The sequence below is a fragment of the Mobula birostris genome, chromosome 7 (genome assembly GCF_030028105.1).
Source record: "Mobula birostris isolate sMobBir1 chromosome 7, sMobBir1.hap1, whole genome shotgun sequence".
NCBI lineage: Eukaryota > Metazoa > Chordata > Chondrichthyes > Myliobatiformes > Myliobatidae > Mobula > Mobula birostris.
Genome location: NC_092376.1, coordinates 70,634,560 through 70,647,558, shown reverse-complemented (window position 1 = coordinate 70,647,558; position 12,999 = coordinate 70,634,560). Strand labels below are relative to the sequence as shown.

Here is a 12,999-nt window from a genome sequence, read left to right as displayed (position 1 = left end):
GATGCCTCCACTCTACAAATAATATTTATGCTGGGCTTGTCAAACGTCACATAGGATTTGTCAAGTGTAAATGTAGTGCTATGATACAGAATTATAACCTGACTTTATTAAGCTCAGCTTTTCATCCTTTTAGGATTTATTCATTTCCTTGGTTCTGGATGGCGATCCACTGGATTGAAATATGATAATAAGTGAGGTACTTAGACACCACTGAGGGTTTATGATACTGTGTACTGCTAACAGAGTAATCTTTCAGAGGAAATTTTAAACAAAAACTTTATTATGGTTTATTCTTCCTTTAGGTGGATATAAAAGATCCCATGGCACATCTTGAAGAACAGAATCCTTAAGAGCATTTGTGCCACACAATCGTCCCTCTGCCATCAGCACTAAAATTACTTAGTTAGTTGTTTTGTTGATCTTGTAGGATTTCACTAGGCTGTGCTTTCCTATACTACAATAATAGCAATCTCATTGTGAACAGCTTTCCTCACAACAATTAGAGCTCTGTGATGCAGTAAGATTCTGGGAGCCATTATATAAAAGGATGCCTTTTCCTATCCATCCAGTCATCTGTTTTACAATTACAATGCACCAATTCAGAGCAACAAGGCAGCGGGTGACTGGCTAAGGATTTCCAGAGTGAAGACAGTTTTACTACTCGGGGTAAAAGAGAGGCACGACTGTGCAGTTTAAAAAGAAGACCGCCATATCCAGTGGGCAGCGGAGTGAGAGGTGGCAGAATGAAAGGGCTTTGGCTCAACAGGCTTAGGCGGTAACAAGGCGAGGTAGGTCTACCTGTGTTAATTGCGGAAAGGAAGTACTGTATGTGTGAGGCCGGCTTGCTGTGCTCAGTGTCAGATGTGGGAGGTCCTGGAGTCTCACAGCCTCCTGGACGGCCATATCTGTACCCAGTATGTCGAACTGCAGCTCCTAAGGGACTGCATTAGGGAACTGGAGATGCAGCTTGATGACCTTCGCCTGGTCAGGGAGAGCAAAGAGGTGATAAAAAAAAGTTATAGGCATGTGGTCACACCAGGGCAATGGGAGACAGACAAGTCAGGAGAGGGAAGGGGAAAAGTCAGCTACTAGGGAGTACTGTTGGGGGTGACAGCCTACCTGGGGGAAGTAACAGTGGCCTTGCCTCTGGGAAAGCAAGAGGAAGGCAGTAGTGATAGGAGACACTATAGTTAGGGGGTCAAACAGGCGATTCTGTGGACGCAGGAAAGAAACTTGGATGGTAGTTTGCCTCCCAGGTGCCAGAATACAGGATGTTTCAGATCGCATCTAAGATATCCCACAGTGGGAGGGAGAACAGCCAGAGGTCGTGGTACATATTGATACCAATGACATAGGTAGGAAAACGGAAGAGGTCCTGAAAAAAGACCACATGGAGTTAGGAAGGAAGTTGAGAAGCAGGACCGCAAAGGTAGTCATCTCAGGATTATTGCCTGTGCAACGCGACAGTGAGTATAGGAATAGAATGAGGTGGAGGATAAATGCGTGGCTGAGGGATTGGAGCAGGGAAAGGGATTCAGATTTCTGCATCATTGGAACCTCTTTTGGGGCAGGTGTGACCTGTAGAAAAAGGATGGGTTGCTTTTGAATCCCAGGGGGACCAATATCCTAGCGGGGAGGTTTGCAAAGGCTATGGGGAGAGTTTAAACTAGAATTGTTGGGGGGTGGGAACCGAACTGACGAGACTGGGGAAGAGACAGTTGGCTCACAAATAGAGAAAGCTTGGAGACAGTGTGGAGGGAGGATAGACAAGTGATTGAGAAGGGATGCGCTCAGATGGATGGTTTGAGATGTGTCTATTTTAACGCAAGGAGTATTGTGAACGAAGCGAATGAGCTTAGAGCGTGGATCAGTACTTGGAACTATGATGTGGTGGCCATTACAGAGACTTGGATGGCTCAGGGACAGGAATGCCGGGTTTTAGATGTTTCAGAAAGGACGGGGGGGAGACTAAAGAGGTGGGGGCGTGGCTCTGTTGATCAGAGAGAGTGTCACGGCTGCAGACAAGCTGGACATCATGGAGGGACTGTCTACAGAGTCTCTGTGGGTGGAGGTTAGGAACAAGAAGGGGTCAATAACTTTATTGGGTGTTTTTTATAGGCCACCCAATAGTTATCAGGAGCAGATAGGGAAACAGATCCTGGAAAGGTATAATAATAACAGAGTTGTTGTGATGGGAGATTTTAATTTCCCAAATATTGATTGACATCTCCCTAGAGCAAGGGGTTTAGATGGGGTGGAGTTTGTTAGGTGTGTTCAGGAAGGTTTCTTGACACAGTATGTAGATAAGCCTACAAGAGGAGAGACTGTACTTGATTTTGTATTGGGAAATGAACCTGGTCAGGTGTCAGATCTCTCAGTGGGAGAGCATTTTGGAGAGAGTGATCATAACTCTATTTCCTTTACAACAGCATTGGAGAGAGATAGGAACAGACAAGTTAGGGAAACCTTTAATTGGGGTAAGGGGAATTATGAGGTTATCAGGCAGGAAATTGGAAGCTTAAATTGGGAACAGATGTTCTCGGGGAAAAGTACAGAAGAAATGTGGCAAATGTTCAGCGGATATTTGTGTAGAGTTCTGCATAGGTATGTTCCAATGAGACAGGGAAGTTGTGGTAGGGTACAGGAACTGTGGTGTACAAAGGCTGTAATAAATCTAATCAAGAAGAAAAGAAAAGCTTACAAAAGGTTCAGAGAGTTAGGTAATATTAGGGATCTAGAAGATTATAAGGCTAACAGGAAGGAGCTTAAAAAGGAAATTAGAAGAGCCAGAAGGGGCCATGAGAAGGCCTTGGCGAGCAGGATTAAGGAAAACCCCAAGGCATTCTGCAAGTATGTGAAGAGCAACAGGTTAAGGCGTGAAAGAATAGGACCTATCAAGTGTGACAGTGGGAAAGTGTGTATGGAACCGGAGAAAATAGCAGGGGTACTTAATGAATGCTTTACTTCAGTATTCACGATGGAAAAGAATCTTGGTGATTGTAGTGCTGACTTGCAGCAGACTGAAAAGCTTGAGCATGTAGATATTAAGAAAGAAGATGTGATGGAGCTTTTAGAAAACATCAAGTTGGTTAAGTCGCCAGGACCGGATGAGATGTACCCCAGGCTACTGTGAGAGGTGAGGGAGGAGATTGCTGAGCCTCTGGCAATGATCTTTACATCATCAATGGGAACAGGAGAGGTTACAGAGGATTGGAGGGTTGCAGATGTTGTTCCTTTATTCAAGAAAAGGAGCAGAGATAGCCCAGGAAATTATAGACCAGTGAGTCTTACTTCAGTGGTTGGTAAGTTGATGAAGATCCTGAGATGCAGGATTTATGAACATTTGGAGAGGTATAATATGATTAGGAATAGTTAGCATGGCTTTGTCAAGGGCAGGTTGTGCCTTACGAGCCTGATTGAATTTTTTGAGGATGTGACTAAACACATTAATGAAGGAAGAGCAGTATATGGATTTCAGCAAGGCATTTGATAAGGTATCCCATGCAAGCATTATTGAGAAAGTAAGGAGGCATGGGATCTAAGGGGACATTGCTTTGTGGATCCAGAACTGGCTTGCCCACAGAAGGTAAAGAGTGGTTGTAGATGGCTCATATTCTACATGGAGGTCGATGACCAGTGGTGTACCTCAGGGGTCTATTCTGGGACGCTTACTCTTTGTGATGTTTATAAATGACCTGGATGAGGAAGTGGAGGGATGGGTTAGTAAGTTTGCTGACGACACAAAGGTTGGGGGTGTTGTGGATAGTGTGGAGGGCTGCCAGAGGTACAGTGGGACATCGATAGGATGCAAAACTGGGCTGAGAAGTGGCATATGGAGTTCAACCCCGATAAGTGTAAAGTGGTTCATTTTGGTAGGTCAAATATGATGGCAGAATACAGTATTAATGGTAAGACTCTTGGTAGTGTGGAGGATCAGAGAGATCTTGGGGTCCGAGTCCATAGGATGCTCAAAGTAGCTGTGCAGGTTGATGCTGTGGTTAAGAAGGCATACAGAGTATTGGCCTTCATCAATTGTGGAATTGAATTTAGGAGCTGAGAGGTAATGTTGCAGCTATATAGGACCCTGCTCAGACCCCACTTGGTGTACTGTGCTCAGTTCTGGTTGCCTCACTACAGGAAGGATGTAGAAGCCATAGAAAGGCTGCAGAGGAGATTTACAAGGATGTTGCCTGGATTGGGGAGCATACCTTATGAAAACAGATTAAGTGAATTCGGCCTTTTCTCCTTGGAGCGACGGAGGGTGACAGATGACCTGATAGAGGTATATAAGATGATGAGATGCATTGTGTGTGGATAGTCAGAGGCTTTTTCCCAGGGCTGAAATGGTTACCACAAGAGGACATAGGTTGAAGGTGCTGGGAGTAGCTACAGAGGTGATGTCAGCAGTAAGTTTTCTACTCAGAAAGTGGTGAGTACCTGGAATGGGCTACCGGCAACAGTGGTGGAGGCAGATGCGATAGGGTCTTTTAAGAGATTTTTAGATAGGCACATGGAGCTTAGTAAAATAGAGGGCTATGGGGAAGTCTAGTAATTTCTAAGGTCGGGACATGTTCAGCACAAATTTGTAGGCCAAAGGTCCTGTATTGTGTGTAGGTTTTCTATGTTTCTAATTCAAGACGTAGAACAATTTTAGATTAGTTGACAATACACAGTTCATTGTTAGTGACACACACAAAGTGCTGGAAGAACTCAGCAGGCCAGCAGCATCAAGAAAAAAAAGAGTACAGTCGATGTTTCAGGCCAAAACACTTAGGCAAGGTTTTGGCCCGAAACGTTGATGGTACTCTTTTCTTAGCCTGGCCTGCTGAATTCCTCCAGAATTATGTGTGTGTTTCTTGGATTTCCAGCATTTGTAGATTTTGGTGAACACAGCAGGCCAGGCAGCATCTCTAGGAAGAGGTATAGTCGACGTTTCGGGCCGAGACCCTTCGTCAGAACTAACTGAAAGAAGAGCTAGTAAGAGATTTGAAAGTGGGAGGGGGAGGGGGAGATCCAAAAGGATAAGAGAAGACAGGAGGTGGAGGGATGGAGCCAAGAGCTGGACAGTTGATTGGCAAAAGGGATATGAGAGGATCATGGGACAGGAGGCCTAGGGAGACAGAAAAGGGGGAGGGGGGAAAAGCCCAGAGGATGGGCAAGGGGTAAAGTGAGGGGGACAGAGGAAGAAAAAGGAGACAGAGAGAAAGAATGTGTATATATAAATAAATAACAGATGGAGTACGAGGGGGAGGTGGGGCATTAGCCGAAGTTTGAGAAGTCAATGTTCATGCCATCAGGTTGGAGGCCACCCAGACAGAATATAAGGTGTTGTTCCTCCAACCTGAGTGTGGCTTCTTCTTGACAGTAGAGGTGAGGACAAGGGGAACCCTATTCCTAGTGGGATGGCGGGAGGATGGAGTGAGAGCAGATGTGCGTGAAATGGGGGAGATGCGTTTGAGAGCGGAGTTGATGGTGGAGGAAGGGAAGCCCCTTCCTTTGAAAAAGGAGGACATCTCCCTCGTCCTAAATGAAAAGCCTCATCCTGAGAGCAGATGCGGCGGAGATGAAGGAATTGCGAGAAGGGGATGGCATTTTTGCAAGAGACAGGGTGAGAAGAGGAATAGTCCAGATAGCTGTGACAGTCAGTAGGCTTATAGTAGACATCAGTAGATAAGCTGTCTCCAGAGACAGAGACAGAAAGATCTAGACAGGGGAGGCCGTCTCCACACAATACATCTCACCCATTTCACGCACATCTGCTCTCACTCCATCCTCCCGCCACCCCACTAGGAATAGGGTTCCCCTTGTCCTCACTTACCACCCCACCAGCTTCCGGGTCCAACATATAATTCTCTGTAACTTCCGCCACCTCCAAGGGGATCCCACCACTAAGCACATCTTTCCCTCCCCCCCCACCCCGCTTTTCGCAGGGATCGCTCCCTACGCGACTCCCTTGTCCATTCGTCCCCTCCATCCCTCCCCACTGATCTCCCTCCTGGCACTTATCCTTGTAAGCAGAACAAGTGCTACACATGCCCTTACACTTCCTCCCTTACCACCATTCAGGGCCCCAGACAGTCCTTCCAGGTGAGGCGACACTTCACCTGTGAGTCAGCTGGGGTGATATACTGCGTCTGGTGCTGCCGATGTGGCCTTATTGGCAAGACCCGACGCAGACTAGGAGACAGCTTTGCTGAACACCTACGCTCTGTCCGCCAGAGAAAGCAGGATCTCCCAGTGGCCACACATTTTAATTCCACGTCCCATTCCCATTCTGATATGTCTATCCACGGCCTCCTCTACTGTAAAGATGAAGCCACAATCAGGTTGGAGGAACAACACCTTATATTCCATCTGGGTAGCCTCCAACCTGATGGCATGAACAATGGCTTCTCAAACTTCTGCTAATGCCCCACCTCCCCCTCGTACCCCATCCGTTATTTATTTATATACACACATTCTTTTTCCCTCTCTCCTTTTTGTCCCTCTGTTCTTCTCACTATACCCCTTGCCCATCCTCTGGTTCCCCCCCCCCCCACCTTTTCTTTCTCCCTAGGCCTCCTGTCCCATGATCCTCTCATATCCCCTTTGCCAATCACCTGTCCAGCTCTTGGCTCCATCCCTCCCCCTCCTGTCTTCTCCTATCATTTTGGATCTCCCCCTCCCCCTCCCACTTTCCCTCCTACTTTCAAATCTCTTATTAGCTCTTTTTTCAGTTAGTCCTGACGAAGGGTCTCGGCCCGAAACATCAACTGTACCTCTTCCTAGAGATGCTGCCTGGCCTGCTGTGTCCACCAGCAACTTTTATGTGTATTGCTTGAAATTCCAGCATCTGCAGATTTCCTTGTGTTTGCATCTGTGGATTTTTTCTTGTTTGTGACAGTTCATTGTTAGAATGAACTAACTTGAGTCATCGCCAAGTATCAAAAACATGAATAACGCATAAAGGAAACAATGGAGAGATGAGAAAATATTTTAACAACTCTTTTAAGTTGGAATACAGTACAGGCCATTTTATTCAGTAGGATTGTTGGAGAGGAATGAATTCAAGAATATTTCAGTCTTTGAAATGATTGTGCTTCCCTTCAACTGAGTAGATTGCCACACTGACATGCCACCATAGGAAGAAGTAGATGCAGGTTCAATTTGAATATTTAAGAGAAGTTTGGATAAGTACATGCATGGGAGGGTGTGGAGGTTCTTGGTCCAGGTGTGGATCGATGTGATTAGGCAGAATGATGGTTTAGCATGGACTAGATGGGGCAAAGGGCCTGTTTCTGTACTGTAGTTTTCTGTGACTCTATGACTGACACTAAGCAACTGAAAATTATAGAGGACAGGCCAGCACATCCCTTCCTTAGTACTGTAGTTGCCTACAGAAAGATTCAAAGGGATGGCAACAGAAGGCGGTTTCAGCTTAAAATGAATCACAAGTTAGAACAGCTGTTGCTTTGGGCACCATCAATAATTTGGTTACAAACTGCATTAAAAAGTTCCTTGTCGTGTAACTATAGTCCAAAAAAACTGAACGCTACTGCATTCAGCAATCCCATTGAAAAGCATCACAAGTTTCCCCACATCCTCAACATCAGATCATATAATTCAGTAAACACATTTTTGTTTTGTTTTATATAGTATATGATTACACAGAGCACACTTTACTCCTTACATAAAATACTTCAGAATTATTTTGGATATTAAAAAAACACCACTATTCTCTGTAATCCAAATACATTAGTATTTACAATATTGCTCTGTCCGAAGGAATTTAGACTAAGGACCTTCTACCATATTATTAATGAGAAGTGTTTCCCATCCATCCCCCAAGTCTCTGCTTTACTATATTTGCATTTTGCTAAAATGTAAAACCTTTCATGAGCCAGTGTAATTGAGGAGCATTTTAGACATTCATTATGTTTATTTTAAAAAATATTTGTAATATTTAAGAAAGATAACCTGATGTACTCTAATATATACACCTGAAAATGGGTTTAGCACCAGACCCATTTGGAGAACACTGCATCTCTACTGTGCATCATGTTGGCATGGTACTTGCATATTCCAAAACAATTATATTCAAATGTAGAATTAGTTTCAAATGGAAAAAAAAACATGTAACTTCAGATAGGATTAAATGCCTTTGACCTAGGCATCAGTACTGCCAATTTCAATTAACTGCTCCATAAAGCACAACAATAAAATAACTGCAATGCTTACAATAAGGCACATAAATACCACAAGACCTACCTCAAGGACATGCTCAGCTTGCTGCTCACGGTCCAGTTTCCTTGTTGTGGTCATGATCAAACCTGTAACAAATAATTAGGAATAATGATAAATTAACAGTTATCTGGGAGATTCATTAACAAAGAACTAAACAAGACTGACATGGTAAAACTCATTCAGCCCAATGGGAACAAGTGAGAAAGCTTGTAAAACAGAATATTCTGCCTCACCTACTTTATAGTGATGACTGTACTTCAAAAGTGTAATTATTGACTGCAAAAGTGCTCTGGAACATTCTAAAGTTATGAAAATAGATACATAAATGCAACCATTTCTTGTAACATTTTTTTCCTATTGCAAATTAACTGCCCACCACTTTAACTATAGCTACTATCCCTGCTTGAAGCAGATAGAACACCATGAACTAATGCAAATGTGGGATATTGTCACAATAGGACACTAAAATGCATTCCAACTCCAGGTGACATCCAGTCAGCAGTTGGGAAAATGGAAGTGTCTCCTCAAGTAAATGAAATGATTTCTTTAGTTGGTTTGAAAAATGGGTCAGCCTGCTTTGATGTCACTCATTGCTGCCATTGCTCTTGTGAGAGGATTCCAAATCCCCCTATGCCATCTTATCTGCGTTCTTCCTTTTAAGGGTCGGGAAACTGAATGATTATGTTCAGATGAATCCTGGGGACTTAAGATAGCAATTTGGAAATGTAAGTGTGCCTGCATTGCCTTCAACTAGATTAAACAAAGTTCTCCTTCTTTTGTTGTATTCCTCCCAGTGGCATAGAAACATAGAAAGATACATAGAAAACCTACAGCACAATACAGGCCCTTCAGCCCACAACGTTGTGCCAACCTTAGAAATTACTAGAGCTACCCATAGCCCTCTATTTTTCTAAGCTCCATCTGCCTATCCAAAAGTCTCTTAAAAGACCCTATTGTATCTGCCTCCACCACTGTTAGCGGCAGCCCATTCCACGAACTCAGCACTCTCTGGGTAAACAACTTACCCCTGATATCTCCTCTGTACCTACTCCCCAGCACCATAAACCTGTGCCCTCTTGTGGCAACCATTTCAGCCCTGGGAAAAAGCCTCTGACTATCCACACAATCAATGCCTCTCATCATCTCATACACCTCTATCAGGTCACCTCTCAGCGTCCGTCGCTCCAAGCAGAAAAGGCCAAGTTCACCCAACCTATTCTCATAAGGCATGCTCCCCAATCCAGGCAACATACTTGTAAGTCTCCTCTGCACCCTTTCTATGGCTTCCACATCCTGCCTGTAGTGAGGCGACCAGAACTGAGCACAGTACTTCAAGTGGAGTCTGACCAGGGTACTATATAGCTGCAACATTGCCTCTCAGCTAAATTCAATTCCACGATTGATGAAGGCCAATACACCTGTAAGGGGGTTTTGATTTTTATGTTACTGCAGAGGCTAATTAAAATGGCGTCTTTGTTATGTTAATCTGGGGAATGCGGCTTTGTTGTGTTAAACACTGAGAAAGTTTGCGCTACAGTTTGTTTTTGCTTTAGAGTCTGATAAGAGAGTGCTATTAACCAATTGGGATAGTTGTTATGTTTTTGGTGTATTTGAAGATACTGTATGCGTGGGGTTTTGGGGCAGAAGGCGGGAGAGCGAAACAGAGGGTGGACGAGGTGCTGTGAGTCCGCTAACGGGGTCGGAACCCGAGCGGGACGTTCGGCGAGGAGCAGAGACGGACTCGTGTGGAGCGTCTGGTCGACCGCCGTTGTTGATCCCAGGTGGTCCGAGGGGGTCGCAGGGTGAAGAAGAAGGTCCTTGAGCTCCAACGGTTTTTGTGCACGAAGAGATTGAACTTTGATAAGTGTGGCGCCTTTTATTTTCCTTTTATATTTTATTCTCTTTTAATTATATAGTTCCAGTAATATCTATAAACTGTAAATCATTTAATTGCATCTGGTGTATTGTCTTGTTATTTGGGCGGGGTGGGGTACCTCACACAGCATCCACACAAACGAATTATCCAGTTTGGCGGGGCCGAGGCTGTTTCCCTAGACGACAGCGAGCCGAGCAACCCTTAGGGTGGCCGGGGGGGCTACACACTGTATGCCTTCTTAACCACTGAGTCAACCTGCACAGCTGCTTTGAGCGTCCTATGGACTTGGACTCCAAGATCCCTCTGATCCTCCACACTGCCAAGAGTCTTACCAGTGCCATCATTCTGCCATCATACTTGACCTATCAAAATGAACTACTTCACACGTATCTGGTTTGAACTCCATCTGCCACTTCTCAGCCCAGTTTTGCATCTTATCAATGTCTCGCTGTAACCTCTGACAGCCCTCCACACTATCCACAACACCCCCAACCTTTGTGTGGAGGCAGACTATAAAATTACCATCTTGCTTGGTTTAAGGTAACTGAGTTAATTAAAATGAGGAAATGATATTTTGTCAAATCACTGGTGAGAAACCAAGATACATATATTGGGTATATGTTCATTTCCAAAAATAACCAGTGAGAGTATAAACTTCCCTTCATCTCAACATGATTATAATGTATTTGCAGGTGATTGCAAAATCAATCTGGTAGTACAATAAATTGCAATTATAATTAAATCTTAAAGGCACCAGGAGTTTCAGACTAACAACAAACGTGCATACAGCATATTTTTGATATCTTAATGTTACACACAATTATGACTTAGCTAGGTGCATATATTTCACACCTTCCCTCTTTGAAACAAAGTGCAAAACACTTTTCGCAGTAATCCAACAGTTACTGGTTCAGTCTGTTAATTGGTTTTCTCAGACACTAGACCTACTTAATTGTGTTTGTGTCTCTGGTATTGTAGTTACTTCACAATCTGAAGAATATGTGGCATCACAGCTAGACTTACAGATGACACAGGCCTCTTCTTCATCAACACGTTCCATTTTTGAAACAGGTTTGTTGACACAAATTTCTTCAACATCTGATTGGAGTCTGGCTGCTATTATTTGCTCAATGTGGACCCTTCTGACTTTTCTCCCCAATTTATACTGATATCATTTCTATTTCCAGACTTAAATTATCTTACAATTAGAAACATAGAAACATAGAAAATAGGTGCAGGAGTAGGCCATTCGGCCCTTCGAGCCTGCACCGCCATTTATTATGATCATGGCTGATCATCCAACTCAGAACACCGCCCCAGCCTTCCCTCCATACCCCCTGACCCCCGTAGCCACAAGGGCCATATCTAACTCCCTCTTAAATATAGCCAATGAACTGGCCTCAACTGTTTCCTGTGGCAGAGAATTCCACAGATTCACCACTCTCTGTGTGAAGAAGTTTTTCCTAATCTTGGTCCTAAAAGGCTTCCCCTCTATCCTCAAACTGTGGCCCCTTGTTCTGGACTTCCCCAACATCGGGAACAATCTTCCTGCATCGAGCCTGTCCAATCCCTTTAGGATCTTATACGTTTCAATCAGATCCCCCCTCAATCTTCTAAATTCCAACGAGTACAAGCCGAGTTCATCCAGTCTTTCTTCATATGAAAGTCCTGCCATCCCAGGAATCAATCTGGTGAACCTTCTTTGTACTCCCTCTATGGCAAGGATGTCTTTCCTCAGATTAGGGGACCAAAACTGCACACAATACTCCAGGTGTGGTCTCACCAAGGCCTTGTACAACTGCAGTAGTACCTCCCTGCTCCTGTACTCGAATCCTCTCGCTATAAATGCCAGCATACCATTCGCCTTTTTCACCGCCTGCTGTACCTGCATGCCCACTTTCAATGACTGGTGTATAATGACACCCAGGTCTCGTTGCACCTCCCCTTTTCCTAATCGGCCACCATTCAGATAATAATCTGTTTTCCTATTTTTGCCACCAAAGTGGATAACTTCATATTTATCCACATTAAATTGCATCTGCCATGAATTTGCCCACTCACCCAACCTATCCAAGTCACCCTGCATCCTCTTAGCATCCTCCTCACAGCTAACACTGCCGCCCAGCTTCGTGTCATCCGCAAACTTGGAGATGCTGCATTTAATTCCCTCATCCAAGTCATTAATATATATTGTAAACAACTGGGGTCCCAGCACTGAGCCTTGCGGTACCCCACTAGTCACCGCCTGCCATTCTGAAAAGGTCCCGTTTATTCCCACTCTTTGCTTCCTGTCTGCTAACCAACTCTCCACCCACACCAATACCTTACCCCCAATACCGTGTGCTTTAAGTTTGCACACTAATCTCCTGTGTGGGACCTTGTCAAAAGCCTTTTGAAAATCCAAATATACTACATCCACTGGTTCTCCCCTATCCACTCTACTAGTTACATCCTCAAAAAATTCTATGAGATTCGTCAGACATGATTTTCCTTTCACAAATCCATGCTGACTTTGTCCGATCATTCCACCGCTTTCCAAATGTGCTGTTATCACATCCTTGATAACTGACTCCAGCAATTGAATGATAAACAATAATTTAGCCAACAAGCAATTAATTCATTAACATACTGGAAGAGCTTTGACAACTGGTTTCTACGAGGCTTCTTTCAGAATACCTGTAAAACATTTGGCTACAGCGTTAAAGGCAGAAGAACATAGGTGAATGCTTGAAACATTTGCACTTCCTGATGGGTTTACACAAATATGATGTGAACTGTGGTCCTTTGTTGGATGCCCACTCCTCAGGCTTGACCGTCCCACATCTTCAACTGTACGTCTGCTGCCTTGCAGGATCCCACATAGTTATTGTTTGAGACAGAAATCCATATGGACTTTCTGA

The 12,999-nt window shown here is 44.2% G+C and overlaps 1 protein-coding gene across 6 annotated transcripts in view; it reads right to left on the bottom strand.

Moving 5' to 3' along the window:
• The window catches only part of fat3a (FAT atypical cadherin 3a), a 728,759-nt gene that overhangs the window by 214,309 nt on the left and 501,451 nt on the right, over nt 1-12,999 (bottom strand). For all 6 annotated transcript variants that reach the window (XM_072263367.1, XM_072263369.1, XM_072263370.1 and 3 more), the window contains exon 5: nt 8,248-8,309. In XM_072263367.1, coding sequence (XP_072119468.1) covers nt 8,248-8,309 — 62 coding nt within the window. The remainder of the gene's footprint in view (nt 1-8,247; nt 8,310-12,999) is intronic.